Source organism: Diadema antillarum, unplaced genomic scaffold (assembly GCF_040938485.1).
Source record: "Diadema antillarum isolate AM-2024a unplaced genomic scaffold, OU_Dant_1.0 seq00000498_RagTag, whole genome shotgun sequence".
Lineage (NCBI taxonomy): Eukaryota > Metazoa > Echinodermata > Echinoidea > Diadematoida > Diadematidae > Diadema > Diadema antillarum.
In genome coordinates, this window is record NW_027271457.1 from 527,244 (window position 1) to 552,765 (window position 25,522).

General features: G+C 40.5%; 2 protein-coding genes across 2 annotated transcripts; both read left to right on the forward strand.

Annotated features, from left to right (window-relative positions):
• The first annotated feature begins 1,425 nt into the window (after positions 1 to 1,425).
• LOC139733836 (uncharacterized) lies at positions 1,426 to 7,225 on the forward strand. Its single transcript, XM_071644642.1, has 2 exons — positions 1,426 to 1,673; positions 3,416 to 7,225. The coding sequence occupies exons 1-2, from the start codon at positions 1,601 to 1,603 to the stop codon at positions 6,661 to 6,663; spliced, it is 3,321 nt and encodes a 1,106-aa protein (XP_071500743.1). The 5' UTR covers positions 1,426 to 1,600; the 3' UTR covers positions 6,664 to 7,225.
• A 13,460-nt stretch (positions 7,226 to 20,685) lies between these two features.
• Positions 20,686 to 24,400, forward strand: LOC139733837 (uncharacterized). Its single transcript, XM_071644643.1, has 2 exons — positions 20,686 to 20,853; positions 21,503 to 24,400. Exons 1-2 carry the CDS (start codon positions 20,781 to 20,783, stop codon positions 23,473 to 23,475), a joined length of 2,046 nt encoding a protein of 681 aa, XP_071500744.1. The 5' UTR covers positions 20,686 to 20,780; the 3' UTR covers positions 23,476 to 24,400.
• The last annotated feature ends 1,122 nt before the right edge of the window (positions 24,401 to 25,522 follow it).

The window sequence follows — 25,522 nt, forward strand, 5'->3', positions numbered from 1 at the left end:
GAAAATGAAATTGAATGCCGCCCAAACAAGCTCCACAGGACTATCACATGACTATCGCGTGAATTTGAATGCACGAGTAGGAAATGCAATGTTCGCACTTGGAAATTGAACGCCCAAGCGTGAATTTGATTTGATGAAAACGAAATAGAACTCCCATAAATGAAATTGATTGCTCAAATTTCTGAATTTGAATGCCGGAATATTTTTCGCGTGCGTGCGCTGTGTGAATTGGAATGCACGTACATGAATTGGAATGACAAAAGTATAGATTGACCGGGAAAACCTATAATAATTCAAATCATTCTTTTTTTTTTCTTTTCTCTCTCTTTTTTCTTTTTGGGTCCCATCTAGAAACGAATGGGTAGGCCTACATAACGCATGTAGATGTAGATGCAATGATGAAGCTACCGATCTATCTATTTACATTATTGTAACGATCACTTCACGTTGTTTCGTAGGCCTAATTTACAAATGTAATACATGTTGAACTTCACTGCAATACTGATTAAACTGGATATACGAGTTATTGGCTAGTATGAGTCAAAATCACAATTCAAGGTACATCAACTTTGCATGATAAAATAATAGAAACACCTGCAGAGTACCCTTCAAGAATAAAAGGCAACAACGAAAAACACTGCCCATACGTTTTAGTTGTTAGCCCTATCGTGACTTGGAATTCGCTGTTGCGAATTTGAATGCGTTGTACAAGCATTTTTAATTCGAATGCCCTTTTTACACTCTTGTGTGAGGCACTCATGAAATCGCATGCTGATGAAATGAACTTTTTACGTTTTTGAATGTCACTTTTGGGGACGGATTTGAATTTTTTTTTAAATGAAATTGATCTTTTAAAGTGTGAAAATGAACGGAAAAACCAACCTATATTACGAATATTTAATGAAGCACTTATAACAGTTACTATCCAAGAACACTCAGAAAAGGCTTAGAATTTAATCATAGAAAATATCGCCTTAGTGCTATGACAGTATAAGGTCAAAGTCGTATTGTTTAAATTTGTTAAGTCTTGTAGTTGCTTTTATTTTTTACGTGAATAGTTTTCTGCCTCACCTGCTGTTTACCGCGCACACAGGTGGCTTGACTTATCTTTTGTTTATAAATACCGTTTTGGGGGAAACACGGGGACGATACACAGGTCAACATCTCTACAGTTACTTTATTGACATGTCACGATAATTTCAGGTGTACATCGATCAAACAACGCCTTGAGCTTGCGTGATATCAAGTTATAGAAGGTGACCACTCAATCGATTGCTCGTGAACATAATCTTCTCTTAAGCGGGGTGAAGACCAACCCATTGTCAGGAGATATGGGTCAATATCTAAACCACGTTCTACAAACATAATTTATCCTGCATCATTGTAATGATACACCGTATGCTATGCTTAAAATGGGAAAGCAAGACTATCACGCCATCTCGACTCTGAAGCTATAAAAGGCTGGACACTTTCAGCGAAGAATGTGACAGGACATTTGGTCGTCGTCTGTGCAGTCAACGCCAAATCGTCTACTTCAACCCAGAGGCATAACTCTTCTTCCAGACCTGACGAACCAGCTGAGTGGCTCGAATTCGTAGCCATGACAACGCGGGTCATCTTCTACGCGCTTTTCGCTGTCTTCGCTATTTCGACCAGCTGTAATGCCTTGCCCTGTAAGTCTTCCAGTTTTTATTTTATCAGAAATTATTCATTGCCGGTTACTACTTAAGCAAGGGTAAGTCACCGGACATGGAATCGTGATATTGACTAAACTTAATTTTTTTTAATATTGTAAACTCTCAACACGCCATATTGTTTTCAAAATCCATTTGCTTAAATTGTAATACAGAACTATGGAACTCGAAAACTGCAACATAATGACACTCCGGGGGAAATCCCATTTTATCCTAATCAAAAGAAAATAATATAAATGAAATCTAATGTTGTGCTCAAATAAATAATTATGTCAACATTGCAGGTATGATAATCTACCAAAATGGCAGCAAATACCAGTAATCTGTATCAGAAGTAAAGGAGACAAATCATATTGCAAGATTAAATGTTTTACGAAAGGATTGAAACTATATGAAACGACGTTGAACTCTGTTAAAATTGACAGTAGACTACTAAGAAGGAGATTATGACATATTAAGTGATAACAAGTTCATTTCGCCTTTAAATCAAATATCAAATCGATGTACAAAATTGATGTTGCATCTTCAACATGACATAATGTTCAAGAAGATGAAGAGTTTAAATATAATCGTACACATACGTCACTTCTTTGATAAGAAATTATATTTTCAAATTGGGCAATAATAACAATAATAATAGTTATCATCATCACCATCATAACAGCCGATTTTTGTGCAAAATAAATTGAGTTTTACTATGGCGACTAAGGGCAAGTTGGCCAGTTGTGTTGGCAGCTAAAGCGGATCTAGGTTAAAGGCCTGCAGATTTCGCTTTGGAATGTACATGTGCGTCTAAGAAAAGTGCGGATCACTGTGATACTGTAATAACAAGATGGATAAATTTTTTTGTTTTTTGTTTTTTTTTCTAAACGACGAGAGTGCGAAATATGAACCAGAAATGTTCGCGTCTCAGAACTTACCCGATCATGTCAAGCTAATTCGGGCTCGTGGAAAACTCAGTCTCACATTGATGGCGGGGCCGAGTTGTCCCCTTGATTGTACAGTGTGGTACTTTGTGAGCGCTTCTTGTCCTGACTGGTCGAAGTTATGGGCAGATACAAGGTGCGCATCAAATAAACTAAAAAAAAAAATGAACGTGCGCCTATGAATACAATATGGCAATCACGAATTGCGTGTAAATTGTCTGAAATAGGGCCGAGTTGCCCCTGAGAACGAGTTAACCTGGACCTTTCTGGTAAATACCGACTTTTATTTTTGATTTCAAAGTACTCAGAAACAACTCATCATCCTGGCAAATCGCGTCAACGAGGTAAATTTCTTGACAGACTCTTTCGATATATTGCAAATAAATATCGAATGGAGCAACACAGGTTTTCCAACTCTTACTACTAGAAATATGTCTTTATTTAAAATGAGCCGTTATGTATTCTTTCTTTTACTTGGAGAAAAAATAAAAATAAACCATATACAACACAATCTGCCACTCGCAGATTTTCAATGGGCTACCACGATATACTATTATTATTATATCTGCCCAACATCTTAGGCATTAGACAGTGTACCTTATTTTTTTCTTATGCTATCTTTTACTGTGGCACCGGGCCAAAGAGTCACCGCCAACGTCTAGCCTTGTCAAAATACATGTACTTCCGCTATCGTTCACTGTATGAGACACAGAATGCACGTAGAATCATTTTCACTAGTAATTCCTTAATATTTCATTTCCGTGTTCTATACTTTCGTTGATACACGAACTACAGTTTCTCCTCGCCAACGAGATGGACGTGAACGAGTGAATGTCCAAGGCAGACCACGCTTAGGAGAAGAAGACATCATCCTCATACATCCAAATGATACACACCCACCAATCAATGGCTCAAGTCCTCCTCCAATCAATGGGACGCAGCCTCCACCAATCAATGGAACACGTCCTCCACGTCCACCACCACTGAACGGAGGAGGAAGAATTACTGGTAATGGCTTCTTCCGATCTGCTGAGCAAGGTGACTTTCAGCGTGAACAGGGATCCAGCCCACGAAGAGGTGCTGAGCAGGGAAGAAACAGACCACACCCACCCCCAGCAAACTCAACTCAACCTCCTCCTATGAATGGCACGCAGCCTCCACCAACAAATGGAACACGTCCACCACCACAAAACGGAGAGCAGGACAGGGACAGCGGTTTATCACGTCAAGCTAAGGAAGAAAACAACCAGCCGGGAGAACGGAATAGCGGTCGCCGGCAGCAGAGGCCCCGCCCACCTAGAGCTGCTGATCAGGGAAGAAGCAGGCCACGCCCACCCCCAGCAAACTCAACTCAACCTCCTCCTATGAATGGCACGCAGCCTCCACCAACAAATGGAACACGTCCACCACCACAAAACGGAGAGCAGGACAGGGACAGCGGTTTATCACGTCAAGCTGAGGACGAAAACAACCAGCCGGGAGAACGGAATGGCGGTCGCCAGCAGGAGAGGCCCCGCCCACCTAGAGCTGCTGACCAGGGGAGAAACAGACCACGCCCACCCCCAGCAAATTCAACTCAACCTCCTCCTATGAATGGCACGCAGCCTCCACCAACAAATGGAACACGTCCACCACCACAATACGGAGAGCAGGACAGGGACAATGGTTTCTCACGTCAAGCTGAGGAAGAAAACAACCAGCCGGGAGAACGGAATAGCGGTCGCCGGCAGCAGAGGCCCCGCCCACCTAGAGCTGCTGATCAGGGAAGAAACAGACCACGCCCACCCCCAGCAAACTCAACTCAACCTCCTCCTATGAATGGCACGCAGCCTCCACTAACAAATGGAACACGTCCACCACCACAAAACGGAGAGCAGGACAGGGACAGCGGTTTATCACGTCAAGCTGAGGACGAAAACAACCAGCCGGGAGAACGGAATGGCGGTCGCCAGCAGGAGAGGCCCCGCCCACCTAGAGCTGCTGACCAGGGGAGAAACAGACCACGCCCACCCCCAGCAAATTCAACTCAACCTCCTCCTATGAATGGCACGCAGCCTCCACCAACAAATGGAACACGTCCACCACCACAATACGGAGAGCAGGACAGGGACAATGGTTTCTCACGTCAAGCTGAGGAAGAAAACAACCAGCCTGGAGAACAGAATGGCGGTCGCCTGCAGGAGAGGCCCCGCCCACCTAGAGCTGCTGATCAGGGGAGAAACAGACCACGCCCGCCCCCAGCACACTCAACTCAACCTCCTCCTATGAATGGCACGCAGCCTCCACCAACAAATGGAACACGTCCACCACCACAAAACGGAGAGCAGGACAGGGACAGCGGTTTCTCACGTCAAGCTGAGGAAGAAAACAACCAGCCGGGAGAACGGAATGGCGGTCGCCGGCAGCAGAGGCCCCGCCCACCTAGAGCTGCTGATCAGGGAAGAAACAGACCACGCCCACCCCCAGCAAACTCAACTCAACCTCCTCCTATGAATGGCACGCAGCCTCCACCAACAAATGGAACACGTCCACCACCACAAAACGGAGAGCAGGACAGGGACAGCGGTTTCTCACGTCAAGCTGAGGAAGAAAACAACCAGCCGGGAGAACGGAATGGCGGTCGCCGGCAGCAGAGGCCCCGCCCACCTAGAGCTGCTGATCAGGGAAGAAACAGACCACGCCCGCCCCCAGCAAAATCAACTCAACCTCCTCCTATGAATGGCACGCAGCCTCCACCAACAAATGGAACACGTCCACCACCACAAAACGGAGAGCAGGACAGGAACAGCGGTTTATCACGTCAAGCTGAGGAAGAAAACAACCAGCCGGGAGAACGGAATGGCGGTCGCCAGCAGGAGAGGCCCCGCCCACCTAGAGCTGCTGACCAGGGGAGAAACAGACCACGCCCGCCCCCAGCAAACTCAACTCAACCTCCTCCTATGAATGGCACGCAGCCTCCACCAACAAATGGAACACGTCCACCACCACAATATGGAGAGCAGGACAGGGACAGCGGTTTCTCACGTCAAGCTGAGGAAGAAAACAACCAGCCGGGAGAACAGAATGGCGGTCTTCGGCAGGAGAGGCCCCGCCCACCTAGAGCTGCTGATCAGGAGAGAAACAGACCACGCCCGCCCCCAGCAAAGTCAACTCAACCTCTTCCTATGAATGGCACGCAGCCTCCACCAACAAATGGAACACGTCCACCACCACAAAACGGAGAGCAGGACAGGGACAGCGGTTTCTCACGTCAAGCTGAGGAAGAAAACAACCAGCCTGTCGAACAGAATGGCGGTCGCCGGCAGGAGAGGCCCCGCCCACCTAGAGCTGTTGATCAGGGGAGAAACAGACCACGCCCGCCCCCAGCAAACTCAACTCAACCTCCTCCTATGAATGGCACGCAGCCTCCACCAACAAATGGAACACGTCCACCACCACAAAACGGAGAGCAGGACAGGGACAGCGGTTTCTCACGTCAAGCTGAGGAAGAAAACAACCAGCCGGGAGAACGGAATAGCGGTCGCCGGCAGCAGAGGCCCCGCCCACCTAGAGCTGCTGATCAGGAAAGAAACAGACCACGCCCGCCCCCAGCAAACTCAACTCAACCTCCTCCTATGAATGGCACGCAGCCTCCACCAACAAATGGAACACGTCCACCAACACAAAACGGAGAGCAGGACAGGGACAGCGGTTTCTCACGTCAAGCTGAGGAAGAAAATAACCAGCGTAGAGAACAGAGTGGCTACCGCCGAGAACAGGGACCCAGCCCACGAAGAGCTCCTGAACAGGAAGGAAATAGACCACGCCCGCCTCCTTCAAACGCAACTCAACCTCCTCCTACGAATGACATGCCACCTCCAACAAGTAATGGGACACGCCCTCCACCACAAAACGACGAGGAAAGATTACCTAACAGCGGCTTCTTCCGTCGAGCTGAACAAGAAGACAATCAGAACGCAGGAGAGAATGCTGACCGCCGAGAAAAGGAACCCGAAAAGGCCCGCCCTCCTCCCGTGGATCAGGTGGCACCAAGCTTCGAATAGAGGGACTGGGAACGGCTTCTCTTACATCTATATGTGCACCAAAACACAACCTAAAGAAGCAGTTCAATAACTAATGCTACTGGCCCGTTATCATCTCGAGTTTTCATATAAAAGTGAAGCCATGTCATACTATTAGTTATAATTATCATATACCTGTATATTAACCATAACCAACTAATGATTAAACAAGAGGGATATTCAATGATAAACGCATACCAAGCATTTAATACATACAACAACTGTTCTGTCATACTGGAGAAAAGGAATATGAAGTGATTCTTCAACGTATCATTTTTTCTAAAACAAAATATACGACGTTCTCTCTTACAATAATGAATGAACAGCTCCAGACTCTTGCTGATTCAAATCTGACTCATTAAAGAGAAGAAAGAAATGAAAATCTATTCCGGATACATTACTTTATCATTCAAGTTTTGACAGGCATGACATCTTTTGTTGGAACGGTCTCTTTTCTTTCTTTCTTCTAATTCGTTGTCCGGCTTGGCACACGTTTGTATTAGATAGTAGTACAAATAAATTAATTACTCCTTTCAAAGCATAATATCAGCCTTTGATTCTAGTCTCTTTGTGGATTTCATGTGTACCATAAAAAGTTGACTGCGTGTGCATGTGTCCATTGCTGTTCCAAAAATGCATGCCATCGCGTGTCTGAGTAACTAATGTTTTGTCTGAGTGTGTGTTTACTGGTTCGAACGCACAGGTATGTGTTGATGATGTATCTTTCCTGTTGTTGTTGTTGTTGTTGTTGTTGTTGTAAAGATACTGAGTATAATGCTTACATATTCCGATGATATTTCATCGACTATCAGGTTTGGATGTCATGATTTTGCATTGTACTGTCTTGCGGAGGTATTCCTTGATACATGTATTCCTTTGTCCCAACTAAGATGTGTGTTTGAATAGCACGCACACGCACACATGCACACGAACGCCAACAGACACACACCCATGCTCACATATATGATATAATATATACATATGTAGATTATTATTGAACAGGTTTTATTAAAAAATCATGTCTGGCAGCCAAAGGCTGAATTGCACATGTTTTACGATCATAGTTAAAAAAGCAGACAGATTATTTCGGTGCTCTGTACAAACAATCATATAAAGACATGATATAAAAAAAGAACAAATATTACAGAGGTCACATGTGTTAAATCAAAAGAAGTGATTAATCTATGAGGGTACCAGCCCAATCAATTCTGAAATTGCTTTTACAAAAACGAAACAAAAAAAGGTGAGATAAAAAATATCCTGTCAACATGGCAACACTAATTAACACAAAATAAAAAATCATTACTGTTTCAAATGATAATGAAATCAGTGAGGGTACCAGCCCATCAATACTCAGATTACTTTATCAAAAAGAAAAGAAAACGAAAAGAGAAGAAATGAGGAAAAGGGAAAAAAATTCACTGTTAACATATCATTACACAGCTAGTCATTAAAAAATTGCCGTTACTATTTCATCTCCATATATTGATTTTGATTTAAACAAAAGAAAAAAGTAAAGCAATTTTCACACCTGCACATGACATCAATCACATGTGCCAAATTTCAATAAAATGAACAATATTTCTTTCATTCTTTTAACAATTATCACCATGACAGCTCATCCTGTAACGTAAATAAAATATATCTTTTAGGCCTACATATAAAAAAAAAACGATATCCAACAGAAAAAAGAAAATTGATATCTCAAATCAAAATCTCAGATGAAAACATTATTATTATTATTATTATTATTATTATCATATAAATGCCTACATAAAGAAGGCGAGCAAGGTGAAAACTAAAAAAAAAAAAGAAAGATTTTTATTACTGACAACTTTGACCAACTTTGAGCAAAGGAAACTCTTTTGTGTTATATCAAATATATAATATATATATATACACGTATATATGCAAAACTGGAACAATCGCTCGAAAATTTGTGTGCAGAAATAAACTGTAGGTGAATACAACATGAACTTTTATTCCAGTTTATTTCAAATCTTATTATCTCACCAACACGTGGTCAACCTACTCAATATATATATATATATATATATACGTGTGTGTGTGTGTGCGTGTGTGTGCGTGTGTGTGTGTGTGTTTGTGTGTTTGTGTGTGACGCTACATCACAAAACCAACACAAATTCACAAGAAATTGATTTTTAGTTAATAGCAGATTCAGAAGTAGCAGGCGTAACAAAGCTTTAAAATGATGTACAACTCAATACAAATTGGCAATCCTAACTTGTCTACACATGGAGTCATCTTCAATGTCCTCTGGTCCTTCTTTAAACTTCTTGCACGGCTGAAAAACACATGTGCGTGACATCGTCTCATCTCCGTACACGTCCTGCAGCAATCTCAGCACATTTGACGGAGTTTTCCCCAACCGTGCCAGAAACTTAAGTTTATTCGTTGGTCTTCTCTCATTACTGAACAACCTGAAACAGAGGGTGTGTGTATAAAACTATGTAGAAAAAAAAACAACAACAACAAACAAACTGATGGCTGCAGAGAGCTAAGATCACAGTTACATACTCCAGATAGATTACTTTGAAGATGAAATCTTTTAGGTTGAAGTGGGGGTTTGAAATAAACATTTTATGACACCCAGTCCTTCTCTGACACACCTCGAACTTTATATAGACATATACAATGTATTTGTAACCGTGCACCACAAAACGAACAAAAAGTCGCACCCCTTGATTTTAAGTGAGGACTCAAAAAAGGTGAAACAGGTCAACCAAGTCAATTTTAGGTTTTTCATATTTTCTGAAAGAGCTACCCTTCTTCTACATTATTCTTAAGTTTGGGATTATAAATGAATGGGAAAGTGCATTTTCCGCAGTTTTTCTACAACCCTTTTTTTGTAAAGTAGTGAGATCAGGTATGTCTTAGGGGCCCCTTTTCATTTCTTGATAATCCTTTGCATACTCGCTTTCAAGCTTGATAACTTTTGAAGAGATAATGCAACTGCTTTGAAAGTAGGCATTAATCAAGGACAGAATGTGTAAATAGAGAATGCTTGATTTCAATTTAATCTGATAATCTCTTCATTGTTGTTGCTCTAGCGGTTAACGTCCTGTTTTTTGTCCCATTCATTGCACAGCTAACACGGTTGGGTAAAGATTAATAAAATAGACATGAATAGACACATAGATCCTGTACTTCAGAGCCTCTTTTCTCGCTTTCCACTTTTCCAGAGTATGTGCTTTCTTACCAATATTTACATAGGTTTGGAGAGTCCATTTGTGACCTTGCATCACAAAACGAACAAGAAGTCGCACGCACTGATTTTGTGCGAGAGCTTGAAGTAGGTGAAATAGGTTAACCTAACCAATCTTGGCTTTTACATACCCTGAAAGAGCAAGTCTTCTTTCACATTATACTAAAGTTTGGGATCATAAAACGAGAACGAAATTTGGTTTTTAGCAGTTTTTTTTTTTTCTGGAACACATTTAGGTAGAATAGTGTAATGAGGTGTTTCTCATAGAGTCAGCTTTTCATTTCTTAAAAACCCTGTCCATGCTCATCACTTTCAACTCCAATAACTGTAGAAGGGATGATGCTACTGCTTAGAAAGTTAGCATGGATTATTAACAGAATGTGTTGATAAAGCATGCACACTTTCAGCTTAATCTGATAACCCCTTCATTGTTATTGCTCTGGTGGTTACTATCCTGGTTTTTGTTCCATTCATCGCACAGGGAGCGCGGCTTGTTATCTAAAGATTAAGCGTTTGAATAGACCCTGTTCTTCAGAGCCTCTTTTCTCAGTTCAAACTTATCCAGAGTGTGTACTTTCTTTCAATTTTAGATAGGTTAGGAAAGTCCATTTTTTTAAAGCTTAGAGTCCGCTCTTCCAGAATCTGGCCTTAACTAAAAATCCATGTTTGGCGACTTTTTGTTGGTTTTGTGGTGCAGGGTCACATTTATTTTCAATTGAGCTATACATCATTGCAAAGCTTGGAGTCTGCTCTTTCTGAATCTGCCCTTTACTAAAAATCTATGTCTGGTGACTTTTTTTAGATTTTGTGATGCAGGGTCACATTTATGATTAAATGTATCTACTTTATGTTTAATCGTAAAATTCGAAAATGTTGAAGGCTAATTCCATCTGTTGTGTTTAGCAGCAGTGTCATTTCCATACGGGAACCTGGTGGCCTGTGTACTAAGTCTATAGGGATTTCAGAATTCAGTATGGAACGGGTTAAAGTAAGGGATCATTGAATAATTACGTGCGCTTTAAACAGATGTTGTTTTCTACTATTGATTGGTGTCCCTTATTTTTCTGTATTGGTTTCGTATATAAAAGATGAATATTAAGACAAGGCTATTTTGAATCTTACTTTATAGTCTGAGGACAACAAATACTAACATTGAAGTAACCACCTTACCTGAACAGCCCTTTTATCACATAATTCTCGATCTTTGATTTTCGCAACTTTATAGACATGGTTATGCCATATAGAGTATTGTCTCTGGATCAAATCTAGAAAATTTTCTTTATGATTGTGAGGTCTGTGAGAGAAATCATCCAGCGATTTTTTGTTCTTTGCTTTATTCATGGTGACACAGATTCGATTAATATATAAAGCACACACATATATACACATATACAATATTTTTGCATTTGGTAGACATGCGGGTTAAACAGACTAAAAAAAAATGAACCATCGATTTCTATGAGACAGGTATCACAAAGTGCATCAACTATACCCCTTATTGTGTCAGAGACGAAAATGAAGTAATAACGTTGGAAATAAGATAATCTAGTAACGAATTGCAACAATTATAAATCATTGTACCTCTATGGAATTGCGGGCATAAAAGAAGGAGATATAAAAGCCCCAACGTCAATTTCGATTGTTATTCCTCTTTATATTAAAGTGAGGCAGTCCTCACGAATTAAAATATATATATTTTGTTGGTACCTCCAATGAACTACTTTCACCAAAAAAAAAAAACAACTTTCAAATCACCAAATAAGCTCGTAAATTTTGGTTGAAAAAGTGTGAATCTGCATGGTGAATATGCTAATGAGCAAGTCCTGGCGGAGAGTCAGACGTCACCGAGGCACAACTCTTCCAAGCCGTGTTCTGCTCGTTAGCCGTACGCTCCCTAGTTACCCGGATGCATGAAGAAGTCGGTGGCTACTAGTATTTGACATTGTTTCTACGTTGTGTGTGTGTGTGAGGGGGTGTGTGTGTGTGTGTGTGTGTGTGTATTGTGTATTATAGTTGCACAGTTCACGTGTGGACGGTACAACTAGATCTACAGTAGATACCCCGTACGCGGTTTGCCCTTCACACTTTCCCAGTCTATCACAAGCGCAGCTGCAGCCCTGTCGCCGCTCATGCATACGTTCTAGTACGTACAGATTGTAGGTAGAAACGGTTCTACACAGCAACAGGCCTGCTAGTATACTATAGGGGCGACCGCATTCATCGTCGTCTGGTCAGGCTATCTTACATCAGTAGTTTTGCTCGAATCGTGCAGAAAATTTCCCAGGAAAATCCTTTTTTCCGTCCCAGACCCACAAAAGTATCGTGAAAGGTGAGCTGTATAGCTGGGAAATCTCGGTACAACGATGCCGAACGTAAGAAACTTAGGGCCTACAAAATTTCGATATCGTGTTGTGACCTACCTGTGCGTGGACCATTTGAGAAACGATGTTTTTACGTGGACCGGCAGGCTGTGGCCCTCGGTTATAAACCGAGAAAACTCCTGAAGCCAGATGCAATCCCGACCATTTGCTCACATGAGTTACAAAACAGAAACACCTCGAGCATCGAATTCGAAGAGAACCAAGGGAAAAAAGCGTAGAGAGGTAAGGAAAGTGGCTAGCTATGTTTCATTTACCGCGGGGCTGCAGCCGGGGTTGGACTGCAGTACAGTGCCACTGAGCTAGCTGCTGCAAGTGCCGACTGGACATGCACGGCAAAGTGGAGCGAAATCATATCCCTACGACCCCCTGTGTTTACCCTTCCCGGCTCACGTCATAGTTTTGTTTTGGTTTTTTTTTTTCGAGGAAAGGCGATATCTGACTACTTACAGAAATATTGAGATACAACAATATTTTCTTTGAAGAGTTCGACTCTCTCATGCACAGGTTATCTTCGGCAAAATCAGCTAGACGGTATGGTAAGAATTCGCGCGCAAGAATTATGCAACACAGACGGAAGATAGAAAAGGACCGTGCCTATTTGATGTCAAGTTCGTGGTATATTTGATTTAAAAATACATATAAATTTATGTTAACAATATCAATTTTTCATGAATTATATAAATCTAAGCTTGAAATATTTTGTTTGAAATAATAAAACCACAAACTTTCACATTATATGATAAAATTATTCTGATCTAAAACTAATCATTTCAACACTTAAATTGGTTTTTAGAGGCACGGCTGTCAACTTGGTGAGTAGGGCATGCATGACGTACCATCTTTTTGCCGGCTCGCTAAACACGATCGCTTGCAGGAATTTTTTTTTTTTCAAAAATCGCGTACGCAGACAGTTTTTCATTTCCACGCGTATTACTGGTGAAAGGTTATGTTTATTTACTCTTCTTAATTATCATTACAGTGAAAATCTCAGGACTGCTTCCCTTTAATACCACGTCCGAGTCTGCAGAACAACCTTCACATGTTTTCAGAGAAGCAGGACAGAGCCTGACGGTATACATACCTTAGCCTTGGATGCAAACTGGACCGTTGTGAGCACCGAGGAAGTCTCATTGGCTGCATCACTCGGAGCGAGTAGATTTAAAAGTCTGTCCGAGCCCTTTACTCACATTCTTCTGGAGGGAAGCTACGCTGAAATATCTTACCCTTGTTCTACAGCAACCAGGAACAGCAGAGCCTCATGACATTTTAGTGCGGAAAGATGAAAAGTCTACTCATGGCTTACTCACATTCAGACCGCAGAATATTATCATTTACTAATGTGGCCAATTAAAACAAACGGCTCCGCTGAACTAAGGAGGAAATGAAAGGAGCTCACTTTAATAGCGAGGGTGAATAATAGTGGATAGCGAAAATGGGCTGACGCAATTGGCTAATTTATGTAACCCCCGAACTGTTTATCATAACATACTGTCCTATGCATATTCATAAATTCAGCTGTCAGTGGCTGCTTTCGAGCGCTCTAAAGCGAACCAAAGCGAACTGAACCAAAGCGTACCGCACCGAACTGTGCCAGATTTGAAGCGTTCGAGCGCTCTGTCGAGAAAGCGTACCTCACGAGTTATTTTTTAGAAAAGGTCACGCATTTTTGTAGCAAGAATGTCATCCACCCTGAAGTAGCATTTTGACAGGTCGATCATATTGGGTATTATCAATTCGAAAATCTAATTGTAATTTTTGGGGCGACTTACTGCAGTATGTCCCCCCAAAATTACAATCAGATTTTCGCATTGATAACACCCAATTTGATTAATTCTTTTAAATGCTACTTCACGGTCTTAAGATATAACATTTTAGCTCTATTTTGCAGAAAACCCCATTCAGTTTGGTTAAGCGGTCACAGAGAAATGTGGATTGTTGTAAAGCATGTCATGAGTCTGATTCTTCCAAATTTAACAATTCAATGCTCTTGTGTGGGAATGATAGACAGAATTTGGACGGAAGAGATTCCTGACATGCTCTACAAAATTCCTCATTTCAGTTTGACCACTGAAGCAAATCGAATGAGGTTTTCTGTAAGATGTGGGCAATGAGTTATAGTTTCATACCCTGAATTTGTATTTAGATTGATACACTATTTTAAAGATATCATTGCGGAGGGCCCCGTTGTAATTTTTTGGGACATACTGTATATATATATATATATATATATATATATATATACAGTATATATTTATATATATATATATATATATATATATATACATATATATATATATCGAAACAAGAAAGGGAAAAACTGACCAGAAACAAATACACTGTAATGAATAGTGAGAACTTTGAGCAAAGAAAATGGGTTTTCATCGGGATTCGAACCCAAGACCTCCGGATTACTAGACCGGTGCTCTACCGACTGAGCTATTGAAAGCCCTAGATCGGTGTCCGTCCCAAACCCTTAACTCTCTTTGCTCGTGTGGTCAGAATAAAGCTATAGTGTGTGACCAGTATAGTGTGCCACGCACACACATTTGGGCTATTTTCGGGTTCTCTATAGTGTGTGGTTCGCACACAATTTGGGTTTCGGGTTCTCGGGTTCCCGATGAAAACCATTTTCTTTGCTCAAAGTTCTCACTATATATACGTATATATATATATATATATATATATATATATATATATATATATATATATATAATATATATATATATATATATATATATATATATATATTCGTCTACATTCTGGAGCAGACAGATACTAAAAGTGTTTTCGTGAAGCATTTTCTTTTTTTCCCTCTCTCTTTTGCTTTTGCTTTTTGTTTTTGTTATGTTATGTTTTGTTTTATTTTGTTTTATTTTTATTTTTTGGCGGGCACATATCCGATATACCAGTGGTGCTAGTTCAATAATTCGATTAGTGATTATGAAAATTCAAAGATATCTCAAATTGATTATTCCCGAAATGCATTCAACATATTCTTCACATGTCCAACAAAAGTGCACTCTGTCTAAAACCTGAAGTGGCAATGTACAAGAGATGAACAGATTTTACAGCAATTGCATTTCTTATTATATTATGTTCGTCTCCTAACTAAAGGAAACTAACCAAACTTTCACAAACGAACAAAGAACGGATATAACGATGGTGAAAACAACAGAACAGAAATGTTTTCACTTTGTGTGAAAGGTCTATGATAAGTAGAATTAGGGAGAGAGGGAGAGAGAGAGAGAGAGAGAGGAGGGGGAGGAGAGAATATGTAAATAAGTGGCGAGAATGCCAGAGAAGAAACAATAGAGAACAGAAGTACGTTTATAGCGATTTTATAGTTCTGGTTGAGACCAAACTTCAGGTTTTTAACATTATTTTGTGGGATATGAGAAACGTCTTATGAAATATGAAGGAGCATATAATTCCTAGAGGAATCCAACGTTTTTTTTTTTTTTTTTTTTAATTAAAAATTGGTTTTGAAATGGCTGGGATATCCAAACCAGAGCGAAAAAGTAAGACCAACTTTGTTCTATTTTTTTCGATGTCTCAGCCATTCCGAAACCAATTTTCATCAAATTAACTTTAAATTCCTCCAAGAATGGTATGTTCTGCACTATGGTTTCTTGGTATTTCGCAAAAAGTTAAAAGTCCATTCCTCATCTCCACCTGCCCATCCTATACCATACCTTTAATACACTGTTTGTTTGTTTGTTTGTTTGCTTGCTTGCTTTTAAACTAATAGTGTAATGTTAACGTACTGAGATATTCAATGTGTTAAATTATCAACAAACAAGAGCATCAGTATTTGAAAAATATAATTGATCGGCAGAGAAACATTGTCTCTATGACATTAATGTAAAAAAAAAAGGAAGAGTAATTTCTGACATGACATTTGCACATGTAAAGAATGACGAATTGTGACATTGTAAGAGAAATCCGTCGAAGATCATGTCATAATTATGAATTAATGAATGAACATTGCATCAGTTGTATCTCCAGAAGATGTATTGAATTCAAAACAGATATTGAGACAGTTGAAGATGGAATGAGGTATTACTTTTGTGAAAAATGGCAGATGAGCATACTTTCATAAAGAAAAAAGACTTGGGCCCCTCTTCGTAAAACTTGTTATCAGTAACAGTAAGCGGGATATCAGAGAGTTGGGACTGGCTGATGTGTAAAAGTTTATTAATCAAACTAGATATTTCTATAAGCTATAGTCTATAAGCACATTCTGTCTATTATCATTAAATAAATACCAAATTTCAAAGTACCAACACCATCATTTCAAAAAGTTATTAGAATTGAAAGTGAAGACAGTGTAAATGTGTGTGTTTTTCAAGGAAATGAAAAGGAGCCGCTAAGACATTAATAATCACACTATTCTACCAGAGAAGTCTTCCAGAAACACTGGTAAAACACGATTTCCGTTTTGTTCTATAGGAAAAAATAGCTCTTTCAGAGAATATGAAAACCTCAAGATTGAACTAAGGTGGCCCATTTTACGTAAGATCAAGAGATGTGTATTAATCGCTTAAGTAACTATGAAAGTTAACATGAAAGCAAATTTAAGAAGATAAACCAAATGAACCATTACCAAGGAAAACACTTCACAATCTCGCAAACTTAGACATTCTGAAATTATTGTATAGAGTTCAAAAGGGAATTATGCGGTAATATTGGCAGCTTGTGTCTCCGAACACAAGACACTGACAAATTGAATGCAATCAAATGAAACAATGCTTGAAATGACTTTTCAAAATTTCTAAGCGATAGTAATTTCTTGTTAGATGAGTGCTGTTAAAGAACTATCTTTGAACATTTTAATAGGCAAACCGCAACCGAGGTCACGATCAGAACCTGACCCCCCCCCCCCCCCAAAAAAAAGGGGATAAAATATTAAAACAAATAGCCAGCCAGTGGCACTGAAAGGATTGTATGTTTTATTCCTGTCATATGAGCATGATATACTACCTTCACACCCTACTTTGATGTAACCCACCCAGGCACGTCAAACAGTCAGAGATATCGCTACCTTCTACCACTACAACTCGGCTGGATACACAAACTACAATCAGGCCGTAAAAAAAGATCTTGTTTAAACATAATGCTTGTGTTTGGGAAGAACACCAGCTGCTTTCTGCGTAATAATACCAATCCTCTTCTCGTCGCAAAGCTGCGAAAATATCTCTTTTTTTCTCTCTCCCTTTAGTTCCTTCTCCCTGTTTCTGCACCCGCACGAACAAACATACAAACACACACACAAACGCACACATACAAAGACACATACACTAAAACTCATAATCCACAAAATACCTTAATGTTTTATTTTGTTTATGTTTTTGTTTTCTCTTGTTTTCGTTTTTCTTCTTTGCTGCTTGTTGTTTGTAGGTTTGTGTTCATAACCACAAATCATCAATTTAATCGTGATGGGTGAAGGGTCCGCTCAATAGGATATGCGAAGGAACTTAACACATACATCACCAAAGATGTTATTTCCTGTCCTTGTCTGAATCGATCGTTTTAGTATCGACAGCTGAAGCAAAGAGTGTAATAGAGTGCAGCTAAACGATAGCTCACTGTATTTTTTTCTTATCTGTTTCTTATTTTGTTTTTCATAGAACAAATTAGAAAAAAATGGGTAATTGTGTACTTTGTATTTGGATTCGATTTCTGTTGGATGAATTCAATGGAAAAAAAATGTCAGCTGAACTGAATTGAGCTGAAAATTGAATTAAAACCACACATTTCAACCAAAGAATATAAGGTATGTGTATGCATCTCTTTCAATTCGGTTATAATAATGTTCAAAAGAACATATCACCAAATCTTTCAAATTCAAATACCGCAAATGCCGCAGTAGATTTACAACTATGTTTGACCAGATAAATGGAATTCTTCTTTATATATCTAGGCCAATTTAGATATATTTGTTATGGATTTGATGACATCAATGTAATATGTGCTCCACAGGACGAACGCATTCCGTTCCACTCATTAAACTTGAAGCAGGCAGTGAACTGACTGACAATCCAGACAAAACAAACAAACAAATAAACAAACAAAACAAACGACCAAATAAACAAACAAACAACAAGGATAACCACCAATGGGTATATGCTGTAGCGACGCACTAATGAATGAGGACCGACACCGAATAGATGAAGATTATTAATTACAAGACAGACTAGTTTGAAATGGCAAAGAAACCTGTTGTCAAACAGAAGACGGCTAGCCGCGATCATGATAAAGATACACAGCAAATAGAATGTGTTTATGACAGGCACAAACAAAGAGCAAGCAAAAATGAAATAAAGTGCACATAAAAATCAAAAATGGAAAACAGAGGGGAATAAGGAAGAGAGAGAGAGAAGTAAAACAAGCAGTTATGAATAGCACAAAATAAGAACAGAAAATTAATGTCAAAAATTAGAAAGGAAAAGAAAAAGAGAAAGGAAATTGGTGCAAAACTTCGAATGTGAACTACAATATAAACTTTTGAATCTGTAGACCTTTGCATGTGATGTTAAAATGTCTGATGTGTCTCCGCGGATAAATTGTAAACGATTGTAAGCAAGCCGAGAATTCATAAGTTGACAACATAAATTTCAACTTCTGTTCGTTCAAAAATGAGGTCGGTTTCCTGTTTTCATACACTTTCGATGGCGTAAAAATGAAACTGCGTGCTTTAAAACAAAATAGTTTGGCGTTTGAATTTAAACTGAGGGACCGATAGACACAAAACGTAATTTATTCTTGAATTTTAATGACCATTTAATTGGAAGAAATAGATTTGCAAGAGATTGGAATTGACCGGGAAATTCTGTATCATGAATGTCATTATAATCTCTCCTTTAAGTAATGACGGTAAAATGCAATAAAAGAATAAAAACAAATGCATGTGCATTTAACATTTAAGGCAGAAGGGTAAAACATCGATGTTGTCTACGATTTGATTAGATAATGATTTGTTCTTTTTATGCGTGATGTGCTTCTCTGCAGCTGGTAATGGTATGGACGGAGATCTGAGCTGTTTGTTTGAGTTCATGTGCTTGACTATTATTATTATTATTATTATTATTTCGTTTTATTTATACAGGGTGGCCCCGTCAGTAATCAAGTACTGTTTTCCAGGGGGCCCTGTAAACACATACATACAAGGTGACAATCACAACAAATAACATTTACATAACTCCGAATAGTACCTCAAACAGAATAGAACTGATCATAACATTGGGAAAATGAAGAATGAGACTAAATGTAGCAGTTTGCAACCGGGATGGGAAAAAATGCAACTTACTGTCTGAGTTTATAAAGAAAAATGCACCCCCTAAATGAATATAAATATATCATATATATCAAAATATACATGTCTGAGAAGAAAAAATTATACAACCATTAAATTTTTTTCTATCAATTTACCAAATCAAAAACTATTATCTACACTAAACTCTTCATTCACTTATACATTATACTATTCTGTACGTCAAAAGTGAACATTCATTTCTAACAACAAAATCAACTATACTCAACATTGCAATATCATCATACAATATCAAACAACAACATACAATCTGCTTCTTCTTCTACCCTCCGCTACAACGTGAATCAACATCCCGCGAGAGAGAAAAAAAAATTGATAAACTTATTACCCAGAACACCATTTCAAATACTGTGAACAAAAAACGTTCTTACTTTGGGCATTTCGCACTTGGGGTGGCAGGCTATTCCATAGTAGAGCACCGTCAACTGAAAAGGATCTTTTACCACATTCAGTTCTTGTCTCTGTCTCTGTGCTACAAACTGCGGTCGTGTGTGTGTGTGGGGGGGGGGGGGGGGGGAGGACGGTGGGCACCGGATGTATGTATCTCCTAAACAAAACTGAGAGGCATATGTCGCCTTCTTTAAGTATAGAAATGACATCTGTGTTGGCTTGAAGTGTGTGTTTGTGTTTGCATGATTCTTAGTGTGGCTGAATGGGTGTGGGTAGTGTTGAATGTTTGCATACGTATAGTTTACTTCACGAAGGGAGTGTGAAACATCAATCATCGGTAATGAAACTTTGAAGCTTTCATAAACTTAACAAGCATTAACGTGCCTCTCACAAACATTACCAACTTCACAGCTTGTGTTACTTTCACAGAGTGATCGATAATCAAAATAGAACGCGGGGTAAATTTTCATCTTATCTCAAGGTACGTTACGACAAGCCTATGTTAAATACATGTAATGCTATTGATTGATATCGAGATCAAAACTGAAATGTAACCTTGAAGGTATAGGCCTAACCTTTATTCATCTAATGCTGTGTAATCAAATTGGGGTTGGCTATTCTTACATCACGTGGTTGGTGTGAATCCTATAAAACGAGCGGAGTTACATCGGGGATACTGCACATAGCTTAAACCTCCGGGTACTGTGGGTTTCAGCTCTTGAAGAGACGCTGTCTTCTAAAGGGAAAACCAATTTGGTCCTCGTCCCCAGCCATGGCGAACCGATTTTTTCTCAGTGTCCTGCTGGCAGTTTTCGTCTATCTGGCGAGCTGTGATGCATTTGTCAGTGAGTATTTCAAAGTTTTGTTTGTCACAGTAGATTGATATATGAAATAAAATGTTTTGCTGTATTTTTAAAGCAAAATCTAACACGGGTGACATGAAAGCCGCGCTCGCCTTGATACCATAATATGTATACTTCTATTTTTAATTGTTGACAAGATAAGGGAACTTGTATGAAAGTAAGAAATAAATTGGAATTGAATTGGATTGAATGTGTATGTGCGGATGTATTCAATCAAACACATTATCATAATTATCAGTGCATTTATTGTATGCAAATATTTAATACGTTTATGACATGGTGTGCAGTTAGAAACGATAAACTCAAATAATATTCAGTCGTTAATAAAGTAGGCTGAATCGGCCATCACAAAGATATCAAGAATATAAGAGCGTACTCATGATAATGTGTAGTACATAATCCGGTTTTGCTGTTAAGATCATACTACTCGTAAGGCAACAGGACACAACTGAAATAAACAAAAATGTAATAAGTGAAGTTCGCACATATCAAAACATTTCCATAAAATTCTTATATGAAAGAAATAATATTGACTATCGATGTAAACAATAAGTATTTTGATGATGATGCTCTTTAGCGTTCAAAATTAATTTCAACAATTCCTTTTTTCAACTTGTATGCTTTTCTGCAGTTAATCGTGATGAAGAAGCCACTGTGCCCGATGAGCCACGTCCTAACAACGGCTCCATAAATCCACCAGCCGAGGGGACACCACCACCCAGGGATGAGCCTACAGCTCCTCCTCCACCACAACCTACAGGACCACCTGCATCACCACCACCACCTCCCTCACAACCACCACCTGCATCACCACCACCCAATGGGGACAGTGGATCGGCAAACTTTGATAGTGCCGATGACAACCAGGCTCCCTTGGCAAACAACAGAGGTGACCAGGAACGTAGACCTCAAGGTGGAAACGGTCAAGTTGGTCCCGAAAATGCAGGCCGTCCCAGTAATGAAAGGAATGAAGGCAGAGCTGAACGTCCAGCTGAGAATCAGCAAGGGGCCGACCGTCCTCAAATCCGACAGGAAGGAGAAAACGCCGAAAGGCGTGGTGAGTCTCAGCAACAGCAAGCAGGGCGTCCTGAGAATGGTGGCAGTGAGCAAAATCGTGGAGAGCAGCAGAGGCCTGCCCAGCAAGCAGAACGTCCCTCTGAGCAGCAACGTAGAGCCCGTGATGTAAATGGCCTAAGAGGCTCACCCGAGGGCGGTGAAAACATCGATAGTCGTCCCGGAGAAGCTGACCGTCCAGCTGAGAACCAGCAAGGAGGACAAGCAGATCGCCCTGAGAATCGTCGCAATGACCAGGCACCCGCAGATCAGCAGCGTCAAAACGGCTCACCCGAGGGTGCTGAACGTCCAGCTCAGAACCAGCAAGGAGCCGACCGTCCTCAAATGCGACAGGAAGGGGAAAATGGGGAGATGAGTGGCGAGTCTGAACAGGGACGACCACAGCTTCCTGAGAATCGAGGCGACGAACAGTCTCCAGCAGAGCAGCAGGGACCTGAAGAATCCCAGGTGCCATCTCAGGAGCAACGTAGAGCTCGTGATGTAAATGGCCAAAGATCCTCACCACAAGCTGAACGTCCAGCTGAGAATCAGCAAGGGGCCGACCGTCCTCAAATCCGACAGGAAGGAGACAACGCCGAAGGGCGCAGTGAGTCTCAGCAACAGCAAGCAGGGCGTCCTGAGAATGGTGGCAGTGAGCAAAATCGTGGAGAGCAGCAGAGGCCTGCCCAGCAAGCAGAACGTCCGTCTGAGCAACAACGTAGAGCCCGTGATGTAAATAGTCAAAGAGGCTCACCCGAGGGCGGTGAAAACATCGATAGTCGTCCCGGCGAGGCTGAACGTCCAGCTGAAAATCAACAAGGAGGACAAGCAGATCGCCCTGAGAATCGTCGCAATGATCAGGAACCTGCAGAGCAGCAACAACAAAGGGGCTCATCCGAGGGCGCTGAACGTCCAGCTCAGAACCAGCAAGGAGCCGACCGTCCTCAAATCCGACAGGAAGGAGGAAACGGGGAGATGAGTGGCGAGTCTGCACAGGAACGACCACAGCTTCCTGAGAATAGTGGCGGCGAACAGTCTCCAGCACAGCAGCAGAGGCCTGAAGAATCCCAGATGCCATCTCAGGAGCAACGTAGAGCTCGTGATGTCAATGGCCAAAGATCCTCTCCACAAGCTGAACGTCCAGCTGAGAACCAGCAAGGGGCCGACCGTCCTCAAATCCGACAGGAGGGAGAAAACGCAGAAGGGCGCGGTGAGTCTCAACAACAGCAAGCAGAGCGTCCTGAGAATGGTGGCAGTGAGCAAAATCGTGGAGAGCAGCAGAGGCCTGCCCACCAAGCAGAACGACCCTCTGAGCAACAGCGTAGAGCCCGTGATGTAAATGGTCAAAGAGGCTCACCCGAGGGCGGTGAAAACATCGATAGTCGTCCCGGCGAGGCTGAACGTCCAGCGGAAAGCCAACAAGGAGGACAAGCAGATCGCCCTGAGAATCGTCGCAATGACCAGGCACCCGCAGATCAGCAGCGTCAAAACGGCTCACCCCAGGGCGCTGAACGTCCAGCGCAGAACCAGCAAGGAGGCAACCGTTCCTAGGTCCAGTAACTGTTCTAAGTAGAATAGATACCACGCCTACTTTCCATCGGCAGCAGTTCTACCTTCTTCGACGACCTGTATTTGATGTGATTATTAGCTTTCTCTCTTTCTTGACTTCCTCATGAAATCACATGCTGAAGATCGATTTTTTTTCCTGCAGCATAGTTTTGTTTAGATCAATAGGTTCTTCTTCGTGTGCTTACAACAAGAAATACTAAAATACTACCCAATAAAGACGAATCGTCATAGTGGTGACAATATAAATCTCTCAGTTTTCTATCCCAGTATCAGGTCTGTATTGTGATTTTTCTCACAACAGAGTTCCGAACATACTTTGACTCCATCCCTCTCACAAACCACTGTGTTGAACAGCAAAACTGAATAATAAACCTACCGTTATTTCTCTCGAATAGCTCCTCGGCCTCGGAATAAACCATTTAAGACATCATGGTTACACAACTTTAGGTCATGAAATGCGGTTATTGTTGTGTTGCTATGCAGACATACAAAGCGTCTCAATTGAGGTCCTATTTGCTGGATGACAAAATCTGCAACTATATCACAAAGTGTATTCTGTATACATCTTGAGAAAAAAAAATGTATCAACTATCTTATATCTTTTTAGGACATTATTTGCAAAGGAAAAAAATGTTTGGTTCAAGAAAAAGAAACATTAATATAAAGAGGCCTAATTGAGGTTTCCTTCTAGCGAGCAACTGGGAACACCTCTTTTCACGATGCGTACCAGCAAGAAAGGCACTCGCCAAGTACTAGTTTCTGTTAACACCTGAAAACTAGTCTTGAGTTTGGATGGCAGGCATTGTTCTTTAAGGGACGTAGGTGTCGGCTCACCTGAAATATCTTCTCGTTCTTTAATACTGATTCATCTTTTCTCCATTCCGGATTAAACTATAGTAAATAAAAATATTCGAATTGTTATCGTATGTTCAATTATGTGTCCGTGTGTCCGTGTGAGTGTGATATTTAGCTGTAATTGTTAGGTTTTCCTTTATTTATAGCTTTAACCCGTTGAGGGCGAGTCCTGAGTATACTCGGACAGAAGTCTATTTGAAATGTGTGTTGTAGTACATAGCATAAAACAATCCGCCTACACGCACGCGTGGACACATACACACATACACACACACACACACACACACACACCCCTAATACACACATATTTTAACTAGTACATGATTTTTCAGCGTTTTCATTATTCTTCTCGAATAAGCCCGATATGTCAATAGTCACATGATAAACGGGTGGTCATTTCATTATATTATAATACGTCTGAGAAATAACAGATTATCACCTCAAACTTTCGAATCCGTATTAGTATCAATAAATACCGCAACAATGTTTTTGGTGTTTCAGTTTGGTTGTTAGGGAATCAATAACAACTGCCGTTTTATGTATGTATATGACCGTGAACCTCAAAACAAACAACAAAGTCGCACACACTGATTTTACGTTAGGACTGAAAATAAGTGAAATGGGTCAACAAAGCCAAACTTGACTTTTTCATGTTTTCTGAAAGGGCAGGTCGTCTTTTACATAATGCTAAAATTTGGTATTATAAAACGGGCAGGAAAGTGTGTTTTTTAGCAGTTTATCTCGAACATTTTTGGTAGAATAGTGTGATTAGTTGTGTCTTTAGAATCCCTTTTCCATTTCTGAAAAACCTTGTCCACACTCTTCACTTTCAACTCTAATAACTTTTGAAAGGATAGCGCTACTGCTTTGAAAGTTGGCATTAATTATGGACAGAATGTGTTAATGAGGCATGCTTAATTTCAGTTTAATCTGATAATCCCTTCATTGTTGTTACTCTGGTGGTTTACTTCCTGTTTTTTGTCCCATTCATCGCACAGCCGGCACGGTTTGGTATTAAAATTAAGCGCTTGAATAGACACTGTGCTTCAGAGCATCAGTAGAAGAAGAACGCCGTAAAAAAATAAATTCTAGACCTTGGAGATCTTAAAAACGGAGCATAGCTCTCAAATACTGAAAGGCAAAGTCACACTCTTCATCATATATCACACATATG